Below are 26,088 nucleotides of genomic sequence, written 5' to 3' on the forward strand. Positions count from 1 at the left end.
CCAAGAGAGAAAGAGCAGGATCTGAGACCCTCAGGAATTCTGTATGGAGCCTGCAGCAGTGGGTCGAATCAAACCAGACCTAGGAAAGGCCTAAGTATTTTCCAGATCCACTGGCATTGCTTCATGTGATTTTCCTGGCTTCACACCGTGAATCATCTAAAACAAATACCTTGATTCAATATAAAGTTACTTAGCACCTACCAGGTGGGAATGCCGGTGCTTTGGAGAATACATGTCACCTAACATATGGAGGGAAATCATCAGTAGTAGCAAACCTGTATGTGGTGCAGGAACAATTAAAATGCTTTCCTTCTGGCTTTTTCTAACATAATCCTTGCATGATCATGTTCATATAATTCCCATTTATCCGAGGAGAAAATAGAATTTAGGCAGATTAGAAACTTGCTCAGTGTTACACTTAGTAACTTGCAGACCTGGGACAGGATGTTTGTTGTAAAAACTGAACTCTACATTGTACCTGGAAATGATAACATTAGAGTTGCTATACAAGTTCAAATAGAGTGAAAGGAAGAAACTAGTTAATAGAGGGAAAACCTGGCATTGAGCTGGACCTTGAAGGAAAAGGGAGATTTTCAGCTGGAAGTTTTTTGGGGGGTGGCACGCATTCCAGGCAGAGGTTACTTTTTGAGCAGAGGCCCATAGCTAGTAAGATCCTTTCCCACTTGGAAAATTATGGCTTGAGATTGGAAAAGTACATAGGGTAATGTATCAGCTTTGAAAGGGAGGGTGAAGATTTTGGACTTTGTTCAAGGAGGGTGGCAGAGTTAAAGGAGTTTAAAAAGGGAAGTGGCATGCCTCAAGCCATGCTTTAGGGAGATACAACATGCACAATTAGACATCTGCATTTACTTAGCAACAGAGAGCTTAACTCCTTCTCCAAAGGAATTCCTAATGATTTCATTTGCAACAGGCTAGCACCCCTGCCCATTTGGCACTAAGGTATTGTGTGTGGCTTTGTTTTGACAAACCTTGACCATGACTCCCTAACACAAAGCAGAGCCTGAGGTCGTGACTCCCTCTGCGGCAGGGAGCTCCCTGCCAACTGTCAGACCAGGTTCTCAAAGACAAGCTTTCCTTCTGTCCTGACCTCCTTCTTGCTTGCTTCACCCCTTGAAGCAGTGGGTGTTAACCTATTGAAATCTTATTTGAATGCTTATAGAAAGTTGGTTTTTAATCAGGGGAGGTCTCAAGCAAGCTCTAGCAGGGCCAGAAACCGAGAAGCAATCACTCAGGCTGTCTCCTAAACTTCCTCACAAAGCACTGGAAACTCCATCTGGAAATCTCCTTGGATGCCACTGAGTGAGATGCCACTATTTTTCAATATCCCAACATGCATATATGACTTACTTGCACTGTATAACCGTCTTATTTCCAACAAGGAGTTGTTGCAGATTGCAATAATAAAATTCATTTAAATTATAATATTTTAAAACATTTTAATTATAATATTTAAAAACAAAACCAAATGAACATGAATTCTTCAAAAACCAGAAAAATAATGTGAAGTCATACCTACTAATCTTTGCAGGGGCTAAATAGGACGGATGAAGCACTGTTTAAATTGTAAACCATTTTTAAAAATTACAGCCTCAGGAAGTCTTTCCATGCAGGATTCACATACACAAATCAGTTTAAAAAAAAACCCAATGAGATTCAGTTGAACAACCCCTTATTTGGGGTTACTGGTAGGGAGGTCAGTAAAGGTACAAACGTTGGGTTAAATTTAAGCTTCATTTTTTATTTTTTCTGAACTTTTTTTTTTTAAGTTGTGATTCATAAGTCCAAGGAAGCTAACAAAGAAATGAAATAATTTTCTCCCCAGGTGCGGGAGATGAGAAGAAAGTTCTTAGCTCATGCTTGAGAGGACAAGGAACCTTTCCCCTTCTTTATTGAGTTATAACAGCGTGGTCTGATATACGAAGAGAAGACAAGCTAAGAAGACCAACAAGAATGGCTGTGGTAATTACAAAACAAATGCATGAACCAAACATCTATTTTTCGGTGAATTTATTTTCGATGACAGTTGCTTAAACCCTAAAACAGTTTGGATCTCTTGAACCCAGTTCTCTTAATTGAATAGTTTTTCTTTTTCCTTTTTTTCTAATCAGATCTTCTTGTATTCATTTAATACCCTTGTATCATTGCAGGTCCTTGTTATTAAATAATTTTCTACTATGTTGTCAATTGGAAACTGGTGTGGCTGCCATTTCTCACAGTGTAATGCCAATGTCTGGAACACAAGTGATTTTCAAGTTCAAACCGAACTTCATGTGATTTTATTTTTATCTTTTCCACTCTTCTCTTCTACAATTCACGGGAACTCTAAGTAAAGATGATATAGACAAACTGGGAGGATTGTTTGATTCTTTTCAGTCGCTGAGGCATTGAGAAAACGTGCGCTCATTTTGATTTTCATTTGCACTCTGAAGCTGGTTTGCAGATGGCTGATTGGGAAATCTTGGCAGATGTCATGAATTTGGCAACCTGAGAAATCAGAGCTGGCACAGAAGGGCCTGATGACTTAACAGGCATGTCTATTTGTTTGTCTGAACCATTGTGACCAAAAGAAAATCACAGCTGACCAGCAATGTGGTAAGCAGGACACCATGGGAAGAGCAGTGAGTATCAGACTTAGAAGGAAAGAACGAGGAAATCTGGGCTCCACCTCCAGGAAATTTGGCAGTGGTGGTTTTTCCCTATAATTGGCTGTACAATTTGTGACTATCAACATTTTCTGGCCCCTGAGACCTTTCATTTGTCACTGTCAACTTGTTCACTGAACTGCTGTGTGTGTACCATCCACCTACTCAGAATCCTTCAGTCTCATTGCTTTGGGGTAAGGTTCACCTACCTTGGTCTGATACTTAGACCCCTGCGCATTAAAGCCTTACAATGCTGAAAAGTTGAGGGTTGAAGGATGGCTAAAAATGTGTTAGGTGAAAATGGTTAAGGAAGAAGGGAATCTAGGTGCATGGCAGAGCTAACTGCAAGTGTGGAAGCATGGAAGGGTGAGGTATGTTTCGAGAATGGGAAGTAATATAGTGTGACTAGAATGTGAGATATAGGGAGGGAAACAGAAAAGATGAACTCTCAAAGAGAGAAAGAGCTGTATAGTATAGGGTCTTGAGAGCCTTCCCCACAAACTTGGATATTTCTGTAGCCATTGGAGTAATGGCATAGGCTGTTGAGAGAAAAAGTGTTATAATCGTGCTGGATTTTAGAAAGGGGACTGAGAGCAGATGGTGGTCCTGACTGAAATTGCCAGAAAAAGCTAGATAACTGTCAAGGACCCTTTCAAACTGTAGTTCTACAATAACATTTTACATTTGTTACAAATTACAGAGATTATCAAGCAGCCCAAGATATTATGGTGAAACTATTTATACAATTGGCAAGACTCCTCTTTCTCTATATGTTATTCCCAAAGGAAATAATCTTCAATCCTCTCTCCCATCCAGATTATTCCTTGTCATGGAAAAACTGTCAAAAATGTTCGGAAAATGCATGCCACCCACGTTTTTTGGAAAGGCTGGATTCGTAGTTCCTGTGCAAGCCAAATGTCAATCCACAGGCAGTTCCTTAGAAAGTGGTATGGCCAAAGCTGTTCTTTCACTATAATTCTGGTGGGAATCTATGGAAGATGAATATAAGTTATAGTCAGTATAAGAAAGGAAGAAGAATAATAGCCACACTAAATAAAAATGTATTATGAAATATCTGAGACTTTGCCAGTCCCTGGTGAAAATTCATGGCTAGTCAAAAAATCATGAGGAGAAATTTCACTCCCTAAAATACTGAAAAAAGAAATTTAACCAAACACATGCATATGCACTTTCAAAGCAGCACTTTTCACAGTACACCAAAGCTGAGAACAGCCCAAATATCTATCAGTAGATGAAGGGATAAAGAAATTGTGGTTTGTATCCATGTGCACATACAATGGACTATTACTCAGCCATAAAAAAGAATGAAATACTGATACATGATAGGATGTGGATGAATTTCAACAATTTTATGCTGAATGGGAAAAGCCAGGCACAAAAGATCACATATTGTATGATTACAGTTATATGAAATATACAGAATAGGTAAATCCATACAAGGAGAACATAGATTTGTGGTTTACCAGGGTTTGAGGGATTGGGGGAGGATAGGAAGAATCTGCTCAATGGATATAGGGCTTTATTTTAGAGTGATGGATTTAGTTTGAAACTAGAAACAGGTGATGGTTGCACAACATTGCAAATGTAGTAAAGCACCACTTTAAAATGGTTACGTTTATGCTATGTGAATTTCACTTCAGTACATTTTTTGAAAAGTGGGAGAACCCCAGAACGCACATAGTATATATTTCCATGTTCCATTAGAAAAGTTATTGATGCATAAGGATTCTTCATCAACCACCCATAATTAGTTAAGTACTTCCTATGTGCTAGGCAATGTGCAGGGTACATTTTACATCTAAAATGATGATAACAGAAGATACATAAGAAATTAAAATATAATGTGAAAGTGCCTTGATCAAGGAAGTACAGGGTGTTATGAGACTGTACAGGCCAAATTTGGAGGATGAAAAGCACATCCTTGAAGAAACTAAAACCAACTAAGCAGACTTCTAAAGCCTAAGTAGGACCAGCAAACAACTGGCCAGGGAGGAGGACAGAAACTGAGAGTGTGCACAGAGTTCTAGGCAAGGACCCAGAGGGAAGAGAGAAAGTGAGCACTCAGGAAACTGAAGTTGTGGGTCCCATCTGGAATTTATATATGCACTGGCTGTGCACAGAGCAAAAGTAGGGGGTGGGGGGAGCAGGTTGGAGGGTAGAATGTCTACAGACGAAGCTAGAGAGGAAGGAAGGAGCCAGATTCTCCTGAATCTTGTAATATATATAAAAGAATTTCATACTTATTCTGAGAGTGCTAGAGAAGCATGGGCTGCTTTTAAACAGAGGAATAATGACAATGGTCACATTTGCATTTCAAAAAGATCACTCTGACCATAGCATGGAGAATGGTCAAGCTGACCAGTACAGGAGAATGTGATAATCCTCAGAAGTGGTGATGGGAGCCTAAACAAGGGGAGTGGAAATGGTGATAGGAAGGAGGGGATGGCTTTGAGAGGTATTACAGAAAGTATAGGCCAGGTTTTGTTGTTCAGAATAAAGAAGAAGGGAAAAGCAAGCATAGCTCCCAGTTCCCAATTCTGGCTGTGCTAGTGGCTAATGTCCATTTACTGAGAGAGGCACTGAGATAGGAGCAGATGGGGATGAGGAGGTTGAGATGAGGAGTTCGGGTTTTGTTCCTATTGCATTTCATGTGTTTAATAGATATTCAAATGGAAAATCCAATAGGTAATGGGATATATGGACCTGGAGCTCAGATGAGAGATTTTGGGTCATTAGCATATAGATGGTCATGGGAGACGATGCGTGTAAGGCGTGCTTAAATCTTTTGGTAGCGAGACTCCTAAGCATCTATTAGCATTACTTAAAATGGGAACAGCTGCCCCATTACTGAATCCTTTTTATCACAGCCCTATAATGCACAAAATTCTATTCCTTTTCATTCCTAGGATCCTAAGAGCTTTCATGTTTTTCCACCTACATAGAATCCTTCATCTCTTTTCAAAGAAATTACAGATTTTGAATCAGTTACTTTAATGCCTTTGAACTACTGGGAGTTTACCTTGATTCCATCATTTCTTCCTCATTAGTTATGACATGACCAAAGATATACAAGTTTCATGGCATTATCAACCCACATAAAAGCATACAAAGAGACTCCAAAAGAGTAAACTCAAACTATTTTATGTCAGGCAAAACAACAGAGTTATATTTTAGTGAGAATGATTTGGGTCATCTGATAGTTAACCTGCATGCTTCCTATTCCCCTTTTAATTAATGCATCTTGTAGCCTGCCCTGATGTGGTCAGACCTTATTTAGGATCCCTTGTTCCCAGAGATCAAATTGCTTTACTAAAGTACATTTGGTTTCTAAAACTTGGCATCTCTGAGCTTCTGGTGCTAATACAAAGAGCACATACATATTCAAACAATCCATGGATTGTTGTTAGTGAGAGGCATCAGTTCCTGGCCTTTGAGAGGAAGGGCACAGCAAATTTCTGCACAGGGGGAAGTGATGGAGCTATTATTACATTCAAGACATCACCAGTTTGTCCATTCAGAAAGGCACAAGTCAGGCTCTGTGGGCCACTCAAAGGAGGTGGCTGTGAAAGTGGGTCCCCTGGTGACACTCTGCCAGCCCTTCCCTTGCATCCACTCTGCCACAGACGGTTCCCAGCACCCTGGTTTGTTAACCTTGACCTCTCCTATTACCATGGAAACCCAACACTGCCAAGGGAACTTCCTCTGTGATTATCATTCAGACATAAAGGAATAGAATAGAAAATAGAATAGGAAAAAACACCAGAAAATTTCATCACCCGTTTCATCTCATCATCCAACCTTTTTCTTTAGCACAAAGAACCCCCCTGCAGTTTCTATGAAAGTATAGTGGTGGAGGGTGGGTGGGGGGAGAAGTCAGGCCAAGAACCACTGTATCAACTTAAATGTAATCAGATTTCTACTCTGTGGAGTCTTCATGTTTAAGCTTCAGTTGAGGCTTACCTATGGAATATGCAAATCCTTACAATAATGATGACGTCCTTAATACCATTTGACATTCATTTGGATTTCACCTGAAGGTTGCTAAGAAACAACTATCAATGTTATTATTTTTCCACCACCCCCTTGAATTAGAACCAGACTCGGAGAGCAATAAAAGAGGTACAATTTCCTTGTATGGTGGAATTGCTTCTATAGAGCTGGAAGAAACTGTAGAGATCTAGTCAAAAGGTTTTTAACATGATGTCCATTAATGCCTTGGAACTGTGTGCAAAATATATTCTGTGTGTGTATGTGTGTGTGTGTGCATGCCCTGTAAAAGAGAGTTCATAACTTTCCTCACATTCCCCTAAGTTTTAACATCCAGAAAATATTAAGAACTTACTTGGTCCAATACCTGCATTTGGCAGATCAGTAAAACAAAACCCAGAAAGATGATGTATGTCTTTTGCTTCCTTTCTTTCTTCAGCTCCTCTTCCTTCTCCTCCTCTTATTCCTTTCTCCTTCTCTTACACTTCCTTTTTTTCTTTCACCAGAATGACACAACTGTGTAGTTTGAATTTTGCATTGAGTTCGAGTTCCAATTAAGCGAAAGTAGAAGAATCCCACAATTGGGACACAATGAAGACAAAGGATGGGAGTGTAATCGGAAGCATGCTTGGACTTACAGTAAGGAGATTATCACGAAGTAGGCAATGAGTCACTCCCAGAGAACCTCTTTTGCTGCTCAGATGTGGCCTCTCTCTCTAAGCTAACTTGGCAGGTGAACTTGCTGCCCTCCCCCTGTGCACGGGCCATGACTCCCAGGAATGAGCCAGGACCCAGCATCATTGGATTGAGAAAGCCTTCTTAACCAAAAAGGGGAAGAGAGAAATGAGTTAAAATAAAGTCTCAGTGGCTGAGAGATTTCAGAGTTGAGAGGTTATCCTGGAGGTTATTTTTATGCATTATATAGATATCTCTTTTTAGTTTATGGTGTTTTGGAGTGGCTGGAGGGAAGTACCAAAAACTGTGGAGCTGTGTTCCAGTAGCCATGTTTCTTGAAAATGATTGTATAATGATATAGCTTTTACAATGTGACAGTGTGATTGTGAAAACCATGTGTCTAATGTTCCTTTTGTCTAGGGTGTGGATAGAGGAGTAAAAAATATGGATTCAAACAAAATAATAAGTGGGACAAAGGTTAAAGCAAACGGAATAGATTGAAATACAAGTAGTCAATGAGAGTGAGGGGTAAGGGATATGGTATGTATGAGTTTTTTCTTTTTTCTTTTATTTCTTTTACTGGAGAATGCAAATATTAAAAAAACTGATCATGGTGTTAAATATACAACTATGTAATGATATTGTGGGCTATTGATTGTATACCATGTATAGTATGTTTGTATGTCAAGAATGTCTGTATGTTTGTTTAGGATTGATAATAAAATATTTTAAAAACTATAAGAACTAATGAAATCATTAAGACCTTGGAAAAAAAAGAAGTAGGCAAATTATTTCAGAAATATCCTTTGGGGTTTCCATAATCAATTAATATACGGTCTCTGGCAGCCCAGCAATCTTTGTTTCCCAGTCCCACTTGTGGCCTTGATGATTATATCTCACCTCCTTTCTCCAGGAAAGGAGATGAGCAGATGCTGAGGTCCCCAGTGCCTCCAGATTTACTAGGGAAATAACGAAATTGGCTGTTACTCTGGATTCTAGGAGCTCTACCCTGAGTTTGATCCTGCCCCCAGAGGAGCCAAAAAGATTAACCTTGTGCATCTGCATGAGGTGAACATATCATGCTTCATTTATGAAGTTCCATCATGCAGCTGCTATTTGTTCCAAACTTGAAATTCTCCAGGGACTCTGATACAGAGTAAGATCCATGTGGGTTCGGCTGGTGGTTCCCCCACTGCTGGTCTTCGGCAAGTCTCACAACCCCTTCTGATCATGTCTGCTTTGTGTGCAAAATAGCAATAGCAATACAACCTATTTCTAGGGATGACTGCAATAATCAAATAAACTGTGGTGAACCATGTGCCTGGTATATATAATGTTGGCTCCTACCACTCACACCCAGCTCCTGGCTCTCTGTGTACCCACCACACAAACTGCCGCAGAGTGTAGGGAAGGCTCAGTGGGGAATATTTTGTGCTGCTGGTGCAGCACTTAAGAATAAGTAACAACATACAAACTTCATGTACTCTCTGCTTTTTTGCACCTCTTATGTGGATATGAATAGATGGGTCAGGCAAGACATTTGGTATGTCACCCCATTCAGAGTTAAAAAGCACTGTACAACTTCAGCAAACCCTCTAAGGCAGCACTTACCAAGTTTTTTTTACTTGGCTTCTCCTTTTACTCCCCTTAGGAATTTTTAGAATTATATTATCATTTTTAGGTGAATACTAAATAGTGATTTTAAGTTAAAAATAGACATATTTTAGATCTGTGGTATATATTCTTAAGGTAGGTAAGGAGAATATGGGTGTTTATTATATTATCTATACTTTTTTATATTCTTGAAATATTTAGATATAAGAAACAAACTATTAAAATAGTTATTGCTAGTAGTCTATTAATTTTTTTAATAAATAAATTTTATTGGTATGTGCTAAAGTGTGTAATTAAAAATAGACATGTTTTTACTTTATACAGATCTGTACTATATATTCTTAAGCTAGGTGATAAAAACACAGGTATTCCTAATGTTATGATCTATATGTTTTTTATTATTAAAATAGTTCATCATAAAAAAATATTATGCCAATAATTCTGTCTATAATAATTAATAGGCTATTATTTTAATCAAGAAAATTTTAGTGTTTTCATTTATCAAGTTATATACACTATTTGATTTATTTTAAGTTAACTCTATATGAAAAAAGATTTCTTGACAAACTTCAACATAACTTTATTATCGTATTTGACTTTGGAATAAAAAGTATATAAAAATAGTTTGGGGTCTAACTATAATTTCAATTGCTTTCATAATGTGATGCTTGAACCTAAAGAAAATCAACTGGTATCTTTTTTTAAAATCCAATTTTCAAGTTTTATTTCTAAATTATAAGATGAAGGCTAAGGTTCCAGGCTTTGATTTGCAACCTCTTCTCTACAAATAACACACTGCAGCTGTGGATACACATTTTTTCAATAGATGGAAAGTCAAATTGTATATAATCTCTGCTGTATTTTACATTTTAGACATTTTTTAGTACTAGAGATATCTTGATGTGTGATATGAGAACTTTGAATGCTGTTCATTGATCCAGTGGGCGTATCTTAAAGTAAATTTGAAGAATTATAATTTTACATTTCCCTTTAATTTTTTGTATTCCAGCAGCGAACTGCCTTACACATTGAACAGTGTGTAACTAAGAGTAAAAATAATATGAAATGGCATATGGGTCAAAAATACCATGGCAGCTGCTTATAGGTATGCCTAAGAGTTACTTCTGGAGAACTTCTTTTGTTGCTCAGATGTGGCCTCACTCTCTCTAAGTCCAACTCTGCAAGTAAAATCATTGCCCTCCCCACTACATGGGACATGGCATCCAGGGAGTGAAATTTTCCCTGGCGGCATGGGAGATGACTCCAGCTCTGGCACCATGGGATCAACAATTCCATCCTGACCAAAAGGGGGGAAAGAAGTATAACTAATAAAGTATCAGTGGCTGAGAGAGTTCAAATAGAGTCAAGAAGTTACTCTAGAGGTCACTCTTATGCAACCTTCAGTTAGACATTGCTATCATAACTTGCCAAACCCAACCAAAACCATTCCAGCCAATCCTAAAGAACATCTATGGCAATATATAAGATTTTATGAAAGTTCCATGTACTTTTCAGAAACCTACAACTTACAGATGGGTCCCTGGACCAGATAAGTCCTGAAATCTAAAGGGCCCAGCCTCTCCAGAATGTCAGATAGTTCCATTTTCTTATCCCATATTATTGACAGCCCCTTCCAACATGAAAAAGTTAGAATGGCCATAACCCAAATACCCCTAAAGAGTGGGTAGAAAGTTCAAAGGTGATGGTGGAGCTATACAGAGAAAGTAGGGTTTAGCAAATGAATATGATTGCCGAATCATTAAATTGATGTTTCTTTTGGTCTCCAGTGTCTTGGAGCAGCTAGAAGTAAAAACCTAAAGTTGTGAAATTGTGACCCATACCAAACTCTGAACTCTGTTCTACAACTAATTGTGCTGTGCTTTGAAACATATTGCTTTTTTGTATATATGTTATTTCTCACAAAAAAAGAAAAAAAATGTCTATTGTGATGACAAAAAAAAAATTTATTCCTTCTGACATCCTATAGTCTGGAAAGGCTAAACAGAGAGATCTGGGAGGTGTGGTGGCCCATGGCAAACTCTGGGATCTGTCCTATGGCGGCTTGTTGGGGAATGCTTTGAAGATTGTTGCTTTTTTCTTTCTTTGCTTTGTATATATCTTATATTATACAATTAAAAAACATATACCATGGCAGCTAGAAGGGTTTGATGAGTGATGAAGACTCTTGTCTGATGTCCACCTACATACCCAGTGATAAGCACTCAAGAGCCAGTGATGACATGTGCCCCAAACCCCACCACTAACCCTGGATGCTATTAAGATTCAACTGGGAGAGTCACTGTAAAATGATGATGTGACCAATAAAACAATGAACTAATCCATTCCATTGATGGATCCCCTTTAGAATGGCACACTGGGATCTATAGTATCACTCTGGGAAAGTGAGGGAATAGAGTTTGGCTTGCAGACTGTTATGTCAGTGGACAAGTCAGTAATTTTGGTCACAGAAATCAGGGGTTCCAGGAGTTAAGAAAAGTTAGTGTTATTTTTCCATCATTCAGGCAGTTGTTCTCTTAACAGATAATGCACAGCAGTTATTTCAATCTTTTCTATTTTTCTCAGACCCCAGCCCCACCAGCTTTACTCTCTGCAGGTGGCTTCACACTCAGCCTACTGATATCAAAGCGGAAAACTCAGTCGCTCTCATCTCTAGTAGCTCTGAATCTCCATGGCCTCTCCCCTCCTCATCCCAGACCCCCTCTGGGCCCAGTCTAACCCTCTAATATTGCCCTAGATTTCCTCTGTTGTCCCACTAGTGATTCCTCTCCCTTATATCTTCAAGTCTTTCCGTCTCTTCTGGATTTCCCCCTAAACCTATGACAAGCCAGTTCTCCCATATTCCAAAGAAAAAAATCCACCCCACTGTTTCATTTTCAAAGTATTGACCTAGCTCTTTCTTTCTCTTAACTGTCTAACTTAAGTACCCCCATATTTCCACTTTCTACATACTCTCTGCCCATCCCTCCCTGACCTTTGCAACTCTGGTTCTGCCTTCCAAGACTATTTCAGAGTCCCCAGCAATCACTTTTTCCTCTGCTGTTTTACTTGCTCTTTATTTTCACACCATATAAATGTAGGTCTTCAATGAAATTTTCTTTATAGTGCCCTCCCCTCCCCATATTCACTTTCTCTCTCTCTCCCTCTCTCTCTCTCTCTCTCTCTCTCTCTCTCTCTCTCTCTCTCTCTCTCTCTCTCTCTCTCTCTCTCTCTCTCTCTCTCATTTCATCCACATGACTACTGACTCCAATATTGAGTTTTCCTCCTCAAGACCCACTATCATCTCAAGCTCAACACATCCAGGCCTTCCTCCCTCCCACTCCCCAGATCTGAAACCTCAGCATCAGTTTTTACTTTTTTCTGGTCATTTGCCACAGTCCAGTCTATTTCTAATGGCAGGTGATTCAACTTCTCCACTATTCTTCACATTTCTCTTTCTCTTGTTCAATCCCAGTCCTCCCCACTGCTTCAAGGAGAGAAAAGAACTCATCACCTCTTTTTAAATTTTTTATTTAATTAGAGAAGTTTCAAATTTACAGAAAAATCATGCAGAGAATACAGAGTTCCTATATACCCATTCCCATTATTAAAATTTTACCTTGTTTTGGTAACTTTGTTAGAATTGATGAGAGAATATTATTATAAATGTACTATTAACTATATTCCATGGTTTACATTAGGCTTCACTGTGTTATAGAGCCCTATGGTTGCTTTTTCTAAAATAAAATTTTATTCTAGTAGCCTATATACCACCTAAAACTTCCCCCTTTAACTGCATTTAGAGATACAATTCAGTGGTGTTTATTATATTTACCGAGTTGTACTGTGATCACCACCATCCATCACCAAAGCTTTTCTATCACCTCAAACAAAAATGCAGTTAATTAGCTGGACTGTGGAAATTCATTCCTCAACTCATTATTCCATGAGGAATCCTACCCCAACCTAATGTTCCAGTATTATCTACATATTACTCTAAAAAATACCTACCCTAAATTCAAACAAAATCTGGTTTTAATATTCATAGCACTCTCCCTTGCTTTTCATCCTTATACTTTGCCAATGCTGTTCCCCCTGCCTGCACCCCCCCTTTCTTCCTCCTTTCATTCCCACTCATTCCACCTTAAAGGTTCATTCTTCTTTGAAACTTTTCTGAGTTTCCTCCATTTAGATGCCAGCACCTCTATACTTCATCTTTACTTCATTCATGGTATTTGTATTCTGCCTTATAAAGCAATCAAAAGGATCACTTGCCACTGATATTCCAGGACAATTCTGCTTTCAGTGATTCTGTCCTTGTGGCTGTTGGCCAGATACAATACACCAGCCTCCTGAAGACATCTTCCAGGCTGTTTTCTGTAATAGACATCAGTTGAGGACCCTCCACCACCACTCCCCTCTTTCTGGCAATAGTACCTCTATCTGCCCTACTTCTTGCGTGCTTTGTGGGGTTGGCAAAGCGCCCTGCCCTCTCCCAGCCAGAGCGGACAGGGAAGAATGTCAAGTCCAGAAACTTAAATCTTGCACGAAATAACATAAAGAAAGAAAAGGTTTCTAGATTATTTATCTCATTGATATCTCTCTTAAGAGACTGAAGTTGGTTCCTGTTGCAGAGCTCCTTCATGCTACCTAAGTTCCTGTTCATTCTGAGACTCACTTTTGGTTCTGAGCTGGTCTGTATATGCCAATAAATTCCTTTCTTTGCTTAAATTAGCGAGGGTTTATTCTGTTGCTTGAATTCCAAGTATGACTAGTTCACTGCTGCATTCCCAAGTGTCAAAATTTCTCATGTTATAGTATGTGTGGGAATTTGGGATCACTGTAAATATACTGTGTACTGACCTTTGACCCTCCTATTGTGGAGCCTTAGCATTAGTTTTATTTGTCTTGTTATCTGCAGTGGCATCAAGGTCAGGCTTGGTGTGGGGTAGCCATTCCACAAGTGTTAGGAATGGGATGGATTTGAATGCTGCTTAACTGAGCAGCAGCTCAGACTATACATGTCTGGGAGGCTAGAGTTACAAATCAGGGCCAGCGATGGGACAGGGACCCGGGAAGAGGCCTAGTGTGGCACCTTCCAAGCCTGGGAATCAGCTGGTATAGTTAGGTGCACTCGAGCACTGGGTGCTAGACCCACACCCACAGGGACAAGATAGAACCCAAGGATCTGACCTAGCTGTGGTGCTGATGGAGACAGTGCTGTCTGTCCAACAAGCACTGTTTCTAAGAGGCATGGCTGCAGCTGTTCACTTATCAGGCCGCCATGAAGCTGAAGGAATGAGGTGTCTAACCTGGTAGGTGGAGCTGGAGGATAGGCACTGCTCCTAAGCCCAGCAGTAGAGTAGTAAAAGGGTGATTCAGGGACCAAAATGAAGACCCTGGGAGGGAGGTCCGAAGGAGTAAGGCAGAAGTTTGGATTAAAGAGGGATGGAGAAGCCACATTTTAAAAGCAGAGAGAATGAGGATCCTGAGCTAACAGGTGCTGATCAATCAAATTTTTCCTGAAAATTTACTTGATGCTGGAAGTGAAGGTGAGGCTGAGCTTGCAGCTGTGGACAAGAGAAGAAGGAGGCAGAGGCTGGGAACAAGACAAAGTCAAAAGAGAGCTGCTGACTTCCAGGTAAAGATGGCGGCTTAACAATGTGCGCATTTTAGTTTGTCCTCCAGAACAACTACTAAATAACCAGAAACAGTACAGAACAGACCCTGGGGTCACGTCAGTGACCAGACACACAGCGTACCCCAGTCTGGACCAGGTGGACTGGCTGCGAGCACCCTCCAGAACCGTGAGTTCCCAAAACTGTGGCTACCAGCACCCCTCCCCCGCAGACGGGAAAGGAAAAGACTTTACCAGCAGCAGGGACTGGGCACAATCAAAGCCAATTGCAGAAGTAATTAACAAATTCTGACTACTAAAAATAGGTCCCCAGCTTAGGTGGACCTGATCAAAGTGGAGGTTGCTCATTTTTGCCCTGGCACAGGGGGCAGGACTGAGAGAAAAAGGGGGAAAAAAAAAGAGAAGGAAACAGAGGTTTTTGTGGCTGTGTATCTACAAAGGCTTGACTGCCTCTGGATACAGTGGCAGGACTTTTCAGGCTGCAACTGCCCCAGGCATAGGCAGAAGTGAGCTCTTTTGGGGGCTTATCTGGAGCTTGTGCCTTCCCCAGGGGAGAGGTGAAGCCCCACCCAGATGGAATCCCTCCATCAAGGAATTCAGACACCAGGGCTCGGTAGTTTGAAGCCATTAAAACCAGCCTACAACCTCTCCTCTGTATCCACCATGCCCCCAGCAGGGAGAGTCTGCCAAAGTTAAAGGTACCGCATCATCTTATGCTGGTGGGACCTGCAGTCAGACAAGCACCATACACAGGGCAGGATAAGAAAAACAGAGTCCAGAGACTTCACAGGAAAGTCTTTCAACCTGCTGGGTCTCACCCTCAGGGAAAACCGATGCAGGTGACTCTTTCCTCCTGATAGGAGGCCAGATTGGTCTGGGAAAATCTGGCTGGGGTCTATAATATCTAAGTAGACCCTCCTAAGGGTGTGTGTGGAGGGAAGGCACCACACAAGCAGGGCAAGAAACAAGAACACAAGAACTGAAAAATCCTCCTCCGTTAAACAAAACTTAAGCTAAAGGTCCAAAAAAAGCTGAACTGAATGTCAAAGAACAGGTAGACAACAAATTCATCCAGCAAGAAAACCCTAGATAAAAGAAGTGAAAGCAATCTCCAGAATAAACTAATTAAGGTAATTAAATGCCTAGACACCAGCAAAAAATAACAAATCACACTAGGAAAATTGAAGATATAGCCCAGTCAAAGGAACAAACCAACAATTCAAATGACATACAGGAGCTGAAACAATTAATTCAGAATGTACGAACAGACATGGAAAACCTCATCGAAAACCAAATCAATGAATTGAGGGAGGATATAAAGAAGGCAAGGAAAGAACAAAAAGAAGAAACTGAAAGTCTGAAAAAACAAATCACAGAACTTATGGGAATGAAAGACACAGTAGAAGAGATGAAAAAAACAATGGAAACCTACAATGGTAGATTTCGAGCGACAGAAAGTAGCATTTCTAAACTGGAGGATGGAACATCTGAAATCCGACAAGAAACAGAAACTATGGAAAAAAAATGGAAAAATATCAGCAGGGACTCAGGGAATTGAAAGACAATATGAAGCGCACAAATATACGTGTTGTGGGTGTCCCAGAAGGAGAAGAGAAGAGAAAAGGAGGAGAAAAACTAATGAAGGAAATTATCACTGAAAGTTTCCCAACTCTTATGAAAGACTTAAAATTACAGATCCAAGAAGTGCAGCATACCCCAAAGAGAATAGATCCAAATAGACATACTCCAAGACATTTACTAATCAGAATGTCAGAGGTCAAAGAGAAAGAGAGGATCTTGAAAGCAGCAAGAGAAAAGCAATCCATCACATACAAGGGAAGCCCAATAAGACTATGTGTAGATTTCTCAGCAGAAACCATGAAGGTGAGAAGACAGTGGGATAATATATTTAAATTATTAAAAGAGAAAAACTGCCAACCAAGAATTCTATATCCAGCAAAACTGTCCTTCAAAAATGAGGGAGAAATTAAAACATTTTCAGACAAAAAATCACTGAGAGAATTTGTGACCAAGAGACCAGCTCTGCAAGAAATACTAAAGGAAGACAGATACAAAGACAGAAGAGAGAGGTATGGAGAAGAGTGTAGAAAGGAAGACTATGAGTAAAGGTAAAAAGAAGGAAAATTAGATATGACATATAAAATCCAGAAGGCAAAATAGTAGAAGAAAGTACTACCCATGCAGTAATAACACTGAATGGTAATGGATTAAACTCTCCAATCAAAAGACATAGTCTGGCAGAATGGATTAAAAAACAGGACCCATCTATATGCTGTCTCTACTCAAAGGACACGAGGCCAAGGACACAAATGGATATTTACACACCAATGTTTATAGCAGCATTATTAACAATTGCCAAGAGATGGAAACAGCCAAAATGTCCATCAACAGAGAGTTGGCTAAACAAACTATGACATTTACATAAGATGGAATACTATGCAGCTGTAAGACAGAATAAAGTTATGAAGTATGTAACAAAATGAATGGACCTTAAGGACATTATGCTGAGTGTGATTAGCCAGAAACAAAAGGACAAATACTGTATGGTCTCACTGATATGAACTGACATTAGTGAATAAACTTGGAATATTTCCTTGGTAACAGAGACCATCAGGAGATAGAAATAGGGTAAGATATTGGGTAATTGGATCTGAAGGGATACAGATTGTGCAACTCAGAAATGGACAGCACAATATTACCTAACTGTAATACAATTATGTTAAAACACTGAATGAAGCTGCATATGAGAATGATAGATGGAGGAGGGCTGGGGCATAAATGAAATCACAAAGAAAGATAGACGATAAAGATTGAGATGGTATAATCTAGGAATGCCTAGAGTGTATAATGATAGTGACTAAATGTACAAATTTAAAAAATGTTTTTGCATGAGGAAGAACAAAAGAATGTCATTACTGCAGGGTGCTGAAAATAGATGGTACTTAATACTTTAAAATTTCAACTAATGTGTGAGACTAAAGCAAAAAATGCTTATTTGGTACAAATCTATACTTTGACTAGTGCATCTCCTAATATAACTTACGTAGATAGTTGATTGAACACCTTAAGTACATGGAACTTTTTATAGGACATGAGATTTTGTTGGTTTGTCCAGGTGATGCCATGATGAATCCCAGAGCGATTTGATCAGTGAGTGGAAAATTATTTGCAAAGTCCCCTTCGGGCAATGGTGAGAACGGGGGAAAACTCAACTTCCCCAAGTTGCATTCTTGATATCCTCACAAGCACTGTGGACAAACAAAGCTATAGGCTGAGCCCCCAGTCTTGGGGTTTGTTTATATGAAACTTAACCCCACAGGGGATAGGTCAAGCCTACTTAAAATTAAGCCTAAGAGTCACCCCCAAGAGAACCTCTTTTGTTGCTCAGAGGTGGCCTCTCTCTCCAGCCAACACAGCAAGCAGACTCACCACCCTCCCCTGTCTACGTGGGACATGAAATCTTCCTGTCAGTGTGGGACAGAAATCCCAGAATGAGTTGAGATTCAGCATCAAAGGATTGAGAAAAACTCTAGAATGTGCTAAGACCCAGCATCAAGGGATTGAGAAAACCTTCTCGACCAAAAAGGGGAAGAGTGAAATGAGACAAAGTGTCAATGGCTGAGAGATTCCAAACAGAGTCAAGAGGTTATCCTGGAGGTTATTCTTATGCATTAAGTAGATATCACCTTGTTATCCAAGATGTAATGGAGAGGCTGGAGGGAACTGCCTGAAAATGTAGGGCTGTGTTCCAGTAGCCATGTTTCTTGATGATGATTGTATAATGATATAGCTTTCACAATGTGACTGTGTGATTGTGAAAACCTTGTGTCTGATGCTCCTTTTATCTACCTTGTCAACAGATGAGAGGAACATATGGAATAAAAATAAATAATAGGGGGAACAAATGTTAAAACAGATTTAGTTTGAAATGCTAGTTATCAATGAAAGGGATCAGTAAGGGGTATGGCATATAAAATTTTTTTTCTTTGTTATATTTTTCTGTTGTCTTTTTTTTTTTTTTTTTTTTTTTTTAAAGGAAAGACAGAGAGAAGGAAGGAAGGAAGGAAGAAAGGGAAACATCTTTAAACATTTTCTTGTTTTATTGTATTCTGTTTCTCCGTTTTTGTTACATGGGCTGGGGCCGGGAATCGAACCGAGGTCCTCCGGCATAGCAGGCAAGCACTTTGCCCGCTGAGCCACCGCGGCCCGCCCCTTTCTGTTGTCTTTTTATTTCTTTTTCTGAACTGATGCTAATGTTCTGGGAAATGATCATGATGATGAATATGCAACTATGTGATGATATTGTGAATTGCTGAGTGTATGTGTTGGGAATGTTTGTGTTTCTTGTAACTTTTTTTAATTAATAAAAAATTTTAAAAAATGGAGAGAAAAAAAAAGAGAGAGAGCTGCTTTGTCATGGTTTTTGTCCTGCTTCCTGAGGCCAATTGTTATAACTGACATGTGAATAATTTTCTGAATTTATTCTGCATTTTAAGAGCTATTTGTTGGGGAAGGGGTGGGGTGGGGTGGTTTACTTAATACCAACTAATATTGCAACAAAATCCTATTATATCAGTGCTGAATCATTGTATTCATATTTCTTTTAGTCTCCAAGAGTCTTGGAGCAGCTAGAAGGAAAAATATAAAATTGTGGAACAGTAATCCATACCAAACTAAAATCTGTTCTGTAACTATTTGTTGCAATGTACTTTGAGGTTTATTGCTTTTTTGTGTATATGTTTTATTTCATAATAAAAAAATGTTAAAAAAAAAGAAAGAAAATGCACACACATGCATACACACACAAAAGCTTTTCCTAAGAATTAAAGATATTTATAATGTAAGTACTCTGGATCAATTCATAGAACATCTTTTATATTTATTTTTTGTGTTTTTAGTTTTTTAAATTTTATTTATTTATTTATTTATTTTGGCATGGGCAGGCACCAGGAATGGAAACCCGGGTCTCAGTATGGTAGGCGAGAACTCTGCCTGCTGAGCCACCATGGCCTGGCCAATCTTTTATATATTTTTAGGCTTTGTTATTAGGTGCATACACATTTATAATTATTTCTTTTCCTGTTACCATTCATCCCTCATAATAATTTTTTCCTTTGCATCTGTTTTTTTCTTATGCTAGTATAGCTACGGAGCTTTATTTTTTCATAGCTCTTTGGTGTCACCTATACTATTCTTTTACTTTCAGCCTGTGTTCTCAAGTTTTAATCACACTTATTGTAAATGGCATGTAGTTGATTTTTTTTTTTTAATTCAAACTGATACTCTCTGTTTTTTTCACAAGGGTTTATTTAATTTACATTGACCTTGCTTACTATATATATCATCTCTATCATTTTAATTTTTGCTCTATATCTAGATGTTGTATATATTTTACTCCTCAATGGTTGAAATTTCATTTTTTAGGTTTTTTTTCCTCCACAAGTTTGGAAGTTATATTTTAATGCCCTTAAACATTACCCTTGACATTTTTAACATACACACATTAATAACAGAGTTTTAACTCTCTTGCCAGAAAAATTTAAAGAACTTAGGAAGTTCTAATTCCAGTAGCTCTCCTCCAAATTCTATTGTTGTCCAATATTTTAGTTAAATCATATTTATACCCTCAAATTATATACTGTCACCTTTACTATTTTATACAATCAAAATCTGCATTGATGTTCATATTTTTAATGGTTTATTGTTTTACTGTTCTTTCTAGCATTTCACGTCTGTCTTTCTGGTTCAGATTTCTTTTACATGAAGTTCAGCCTTTAGAAGTTACTTCAGTGAGAATCTGTCTCAAGGGTAAACTGTGCTTCTTGTTTTATGAAAATGTCTTTACCCTTTCTTAAGAAATAGTTTAGTGATGTTTAAAATTCTAAGTGAAGTTACTTGCTGTCAGCATACTGAATATATCATCTCTTTGCATTTATTACAGTAGATTTACACATTTAAATTTGATCTCTATATTCACTAATTGACTAAAATTCAAAATAAAGATTTTTTAATTCACTTTATTTCCCACATTGTAATCTAATTCAAAATTATGTTTAATATAAAAATTCCATTAAAAAAGAGTGTTTAACCTATAACCTTTTACTTCTAAAAAGGCTTTGAATTGGCTATTCAAATCTTAGAGATTCTTCACGGGTCCATTTCAAGCGTTTAGTTTTGAAGATATAGATTTATATAACTTCAAGAGGAATGTAGCCTTTCTTTTACATAAAGTATAACTTCTTCCTTGAAACTCCCAATCTTAAAAAATAGAAGTAGTTCAGTGGAAGAACCCAGTTCCAGTACATCTAATGTCAGCTCCAAACATCTGAGAGGCAACTGCCTTAATGTAAAGTGTGCATTAATCAACAGGTAACATTTAGTGCTAATTTTTAGCCAGTGCTTAGGATTTCTCAGCAGAAAATTAAGTAAAGAGAAGTTAAAAAATCAAGTAAAGATTCTGTACATTTCCATATCTCAGCAGAAAATTAAGTAAAGAGAAGTTAAAAAATCAAGTAAAGATTCTGTACATTTCCATATCCTTTCCCATATATGTGTTTTTCTCTTTTCATTATGCGAGAGACGAGGAAATGCACCCTGACTTTTCTCTCTGCAAATGTTACTTTTGTTATCTGATCATGATTGCCAAACAACAAATGAAACAGAGTCAAATGTGTATTTTATTGATTAGTCTGGGTGGCTTCTTCATAAAAGGGAAGTAGACTTAAAGGGAAGTAGCAAGTGATCTATGGGGTAAATCACATGTTAGAGATACTTCATGCTTCTCTTTCTTCCTTTTCCTTTCTTCCTGCTTACTTTCTTTCCTTCCTTTTTGTTTTTTAAATGATGATTTTTAAGGGACTAGGTATAATTCACTTTTGTTTATTAAACAGTGCTCTGAGTATCCTGGTCTGGCTGTCTTTACATTTTACTCCATTTAAATTAGTTAAGTCCCTTGTGTCTGATGCTCCTTTTATCTACCTTGTCAACAGACGGGTAGAACATATGGAATAAAAATAAATAATAGGGGGAACGAATGTTAAAATAAACTTAGTTTGAAATGCTAGTGATCAATGAAAGGAAGGGGTAAGGGGTATGGAATATATCATTTTTTTTTCTGTTTTCATTTTATTTTTCTGTTGTCTTTTTATTTCTTTTCCTGAATTGATGCAAATGTTCTAAGAAATGATCATGATGATAAATATGCAACTATGTGATGATATTGTGAATTACTGATTATGTATGTAGAACAGAATGATCATATATTAAGAATGTTTGTGTTTCTTTCTTGCAATTTTTTTAATTTAAAAATTAATTTAAAAAATTAAAAAATAATAGTAATACATTAGTAAGTCTACTTCATTCCCACTGGAGTACTAGGTATAGTAGCTGATGTGAAGGAAGAATATGGTGATAGACTGTTAAGGTAAGAGTTTGGGGTAATAGAGGCGATATCGCAGAGTATTCTAATCATACAGCAAGTGAGTTATATGGTAATAGAGGGAGGTGATTCCTGCTCTTGCCACCTCCATATTTAATCCATGTCTGGGACCCTATCATGTCACCTCCTAAAGATATTGTTAAATCCATTTTCCCTTCTTTATTTCCATGGTTGTGCTTGTTTTTTTTTTCCATGGTTGTGTTTTGACCAATATCATCATTTCTTCCTTGGATCCAAATTTGCTGCCTTCTAACCTACTCTCCACATTGGCATCAGGGTGACCTAAAATTCACATGTGATCTTGTCACTCTCTTGCTTAAAATTTTTGGTTATCATCATGTAACGAACATACCCTGTTGCTCGACCCGCTCCAGTATTTTACCATTAGCTGGTCCTCATTCTTAAAAACTCTCCTGCCTTCTGCCTCTGGGAGTTGAACACCTTTGCATTCTCTCTCTCTCCCCACCCCCCCCACCCCGTCTCTCTCTCCGTCTCTCTCTCTCCTCTATTACGTTAGCTTTGAATAAAGTCCATCCTTGCCTGTAAAGTCACTCTCCTTAACACTTTTCTTCATTATGATTCATTTAAATTTCCCACTATTTTTAAATTGAACTTCTCAAGACATTTTTACTTTCTACTCCATTTTTCTTAGCTCACTTATTTTTACTCTTTTCAGGCATGTCCCCTATTTTGTAGAATTTTATTCTGTTTAATAAAGGTGATTAAGTGCAGTTATATTTTATGGCTTTGTAAGACTTTTAATATCAACTCTTTCAGATTAAAAAGGATCTGTCAACTGGAAACCCAGAACATGCTTTAGGAGATTCTTTCTTGTGAGCCGGTTCCAAAAGCAAAGGCCAGCCTTGGAGCTGGGTAGGGCTTTGTGCACGAGGTGGGGCTGTGTTGAACCCTGGGACGGGGGAGGGGGGCGGTGGTGGTGCCAGGAAGCCCTGCTCTAGTCTCAATTTTTTCACCAACTGCCTTTGTGACCTTTGGCAGATCCCTTCCCTGCTCTTCTCAACAGAAGCAGGAAGGGGCTGAAATAAATCATTTCCAAATGGGTCCTTCCAGCTCTAGTCTTGTGTGTGCTCTGTGATTCGGAAATTAGTAGATGAGCAAAACAAAGCAGGGCACTTTAACGGAGTCACATTAAAATTGCCCCATCAAATTATCAAAGCACTGTTTTTTATTGCTTAGTAATATTCACTAAAGAAATCCCTAGCTTGTTCTTTTACCCTGAGCCTGTGAGTCCCATTAAAATGTCCCTGGCATCAAAATAACATAAGTCCTTTGGATAATATCAAGATTTTAGTTTTCTAGAACCAGTTTGGATCATGGACTCATTCACTTCTCACTTAGCTTTGGGTCCTTAGGCATGTTGCCCAACTTTCCATCCTCAGCTTCCTCATCCATAAACTAAATTATAGTACTGATTTTGCAGATATTGTTGGATTTTGAAATTAAAAAATATGAAGAGGGCAGGCAACAGTGGCTAAGTGGCAGTGTTCTCATCTGCCATGCTGGAGAACTGGGTTCAATTCCTCGTACCTGTCTATGTAAAAAAATACATATATATGTATATAAATATATATGTATATTTATATATATATATATATATATATATATAAAGAGCCAATGCATGTTTTTTATATATAAATAGGAAGTGAGGTTTAAGAACCTCTAATGATCCCAAAGGAAAACAAGCTGTGTTTCAATACAACTTCTAAATCATGTTTTGTAGATTGGAAGGGTTTTGGATTTCAGAAAGGCTGATGGTCCCAGACTGGGGAGAGATCAAGGACTCAAGTGGGAAGGAAAAGCAGAGATCATACCTTTAGACCATCTGAACACGTACTGAACAACTTATCAGATGTACAAAGTGTAGGGGATGTTTATATAAAGCATGCCTCCGGGTCTCACTCACTCCTATCCCAGAACCAAGTCCCTCGTTTCTGAGTCAGAGCTCAATGTCAGCAATTAGCTCCCCAGGAACCTGTATTACTGTGATGCAGCAAAATTACTCTTGAGCTCTGTGGCATTCAGACCTTGCCAGACTTAGAGGAGTCTCAGCAAGACCCATTTGTGGTTTTTGCAAGTTGTGACTAAATTGATTAAAAGGCTGAAGGATGAAGCATATGTTGCTCCAGCAGAAAGTTTTGGACCACTTGGCAAACTTCTTGAGAAATAAGATAAGCTTGCAAAATTGGGCTGTCTGGTTACTGAATTCCCGAAGCAAAGCAAACAAAGAGAGCACCAGATATATGTATGCGAGGGTGGGAGAAAGGGATTAAAACTGACTGGGGGTGGTGGTGACGATGATGATGACGATGATGGTGGTTTCTCAAGACACAAGGAGAAACACTGCATCTGGGTTTTAGAATATTGCATTCATATTCTTGCTCCCAAATTTGATGCAGTCCTTTGTCCCTAAGAGAAAACTTTATCTGGAGAATTATCTTACCTCCCTTTGAATTTTCATTCTTTTAATCAAATCAATGGACATCCAAGACATAATACAAATGATTTTAAGTATTCGGAATACCAAATCAAGTAGGATGTACTTGTCCCTGCAGACAAGATGTACTTGTCTCCCCACAGTCTTGTTGGGGAGAAAGGCTGTAGGTAAACCATATTGCAACTCAGTGTAGCATGTGTCATTACAGAGATTTGGGCAAAGTGTTGTAGCTTGCAGAGGGTGGGTCAGCTAACCCTGCCTGTGATCTGCAATAATTCTGAGAAATCTTCATAGAAGAGGTAATACTTCAACTGGTTCCTTATACTGAAGGTAATTTGGGAAAAGAAGAGGAGAGAGAAGACTTTAGAAAAGTGAAAAGCATATGCAAAGAAAGTATAGAGTCAGAAACTGATAAAGCACAGTTATGAACCTAATTTAATGAAAAGACCACGGTGGCAGGAATTTAAGGTATAGGAGACTGTGAAGGTGGAGAGTGAGGCGAGAAGGGCACTCAGAACAGCTTGGGAAAGGCCTTGATGCCAAGCTAGAGGATTTGGATTTTATCTGTAAATTCCAGAAAAGTCAAGAAGAGGCTTGGTGTTTTTTCAGGGTGGGGGTTGTGGTGTTTGTTTTGTTTTGCTAACCTAGAAGAGACTTAGTGGCTTTGTTTGTAGGAATATAGCTTTGACAGAAGAACAAGGTTTAATCAATTGCATGAGAGAGACTCTGTGACCCAAGAAGACAAGTTAGAGAGCTGTTGCATCTATTAAAGCTAATGGTCTGGAACCTGTAAAAGGTAAAAGCAATGGCATTAGAGAGGTAGAGAGGAGAGGCTGGATTTAAGTCACGTTTTGGAGTTAGAAGAGAATACTCTGCATTGAAGATCAGATGAAGGAGGTTGGGATGAGATCGAGGATTTCATGATAACTACAAGGTTTCTAGTTTCAAAGGCAAGGTTGATGGTGGCTACATGAATTGATAAAGGGAAGAAAAACCCTCATTCCTTGTTGTGTACATGTTCTCTTTACATAGTTTTGCTTATACATGCAGAAGAGAGAGCAATAATTTTGTTATGTTAGGCAGATGTATTTTGCTTCAAGAAGGCAAGATGGGATCTGGTTCCAGACAACTCAAAGGTAGAGGACATCAAAAGAGTCAGAGGCTACCAGCTGTTTACTAAAATGTGTGATCTTTTCTTCTTCTTGGGCACACAGCTATCCTACATTTCCAGGCTGGCTTTGTGGTTGAGTTCTAGCCACTGTAATGCAAGAGAAGTGATGTTCATTGATTGCAAGCATGATGTACAAAACCCATGAGGCACTCCTCCATGCTCTTTTCTCCTCCTCTGGCTGATTGGGATGGAGACAACCTCCAAAGCAGTAATCAAATCTGCTGAGTAAAAGCAGCAGAGCCTCCAATAATCTGACTTTCTGAGTGGTCATGCAGAGGAGGCTCTTCACCTCTACACAAGTGAAAAATAAACATCCATTAGGGTGTATTTGTCCTAGAGGTTACTCAATTGTAACTATTACATCAAGTTCTCACATGGGTTGTTAATTTAATGAATTTTTATTGAGTA

General features: G+C 38.6%; 1 protein-coding gene and 1 long non-coding RNA gene across 5 annotated transcripts in view; one reads left to right on the plus strand and one right to left on the minus strand.

Moving 5' to 3' along the window:
• The window catches only part of LOC143644257 (uncharacterized), a 113,595-nt gene that overhangs the window by 63,156 nt on the left and 24,351 nt on the right, over window positions 1-26,088 (minus strand). The gene's annotated exons all lie outside the window — the stretch shown is intronic.
• Window positions 2,249-26,088, plus strand: part of LOC143644256 (uncharacterized) — a 76,003-nt gene continuing 52,163 nt past the window's right edge. Inside the window, exons 1-3 of one of the 3 annotated variants that reach the window (XM_077113012.1) lie at window positions 2,249-2,639; window positions 3,480-3,610; window positions 7,178-7,310. In XM_077113012.1, the coding sequence (XP_076969127.1) occupies window positions 7,263-7,310 (48 nt within the window). In that variant the 5' untranslated portion in view covers window positions 2,249-2,639; window positions 3,480-3,610; window positions 7,178-7,262. Of the gene's footprint in view, window positions 2,858-3,479; window positions 3,611-7,177; window positions 7,311-26,088 lie in introns of all 3 variants that reach the window. The other 2 variants (XM_077113011.1, XR_013156572.1) reach the window with 2 other exon arrangements.

The sequence above is a fragment of the Tamandua tetradactyla genome, chromosome 8 (assembly GCF_023851605.1).
Source record: "Tamandua tetradactyla isolate mTamTet1 chromosome 8, mTamTet1.pri, whole genome shotgun sequence".
NCBI lineage: Eukaryota > Metazoa > Chordata > Mammalia > Pilosa > Myrmecophagidae > Tamandua > Tamandua tetradactyla.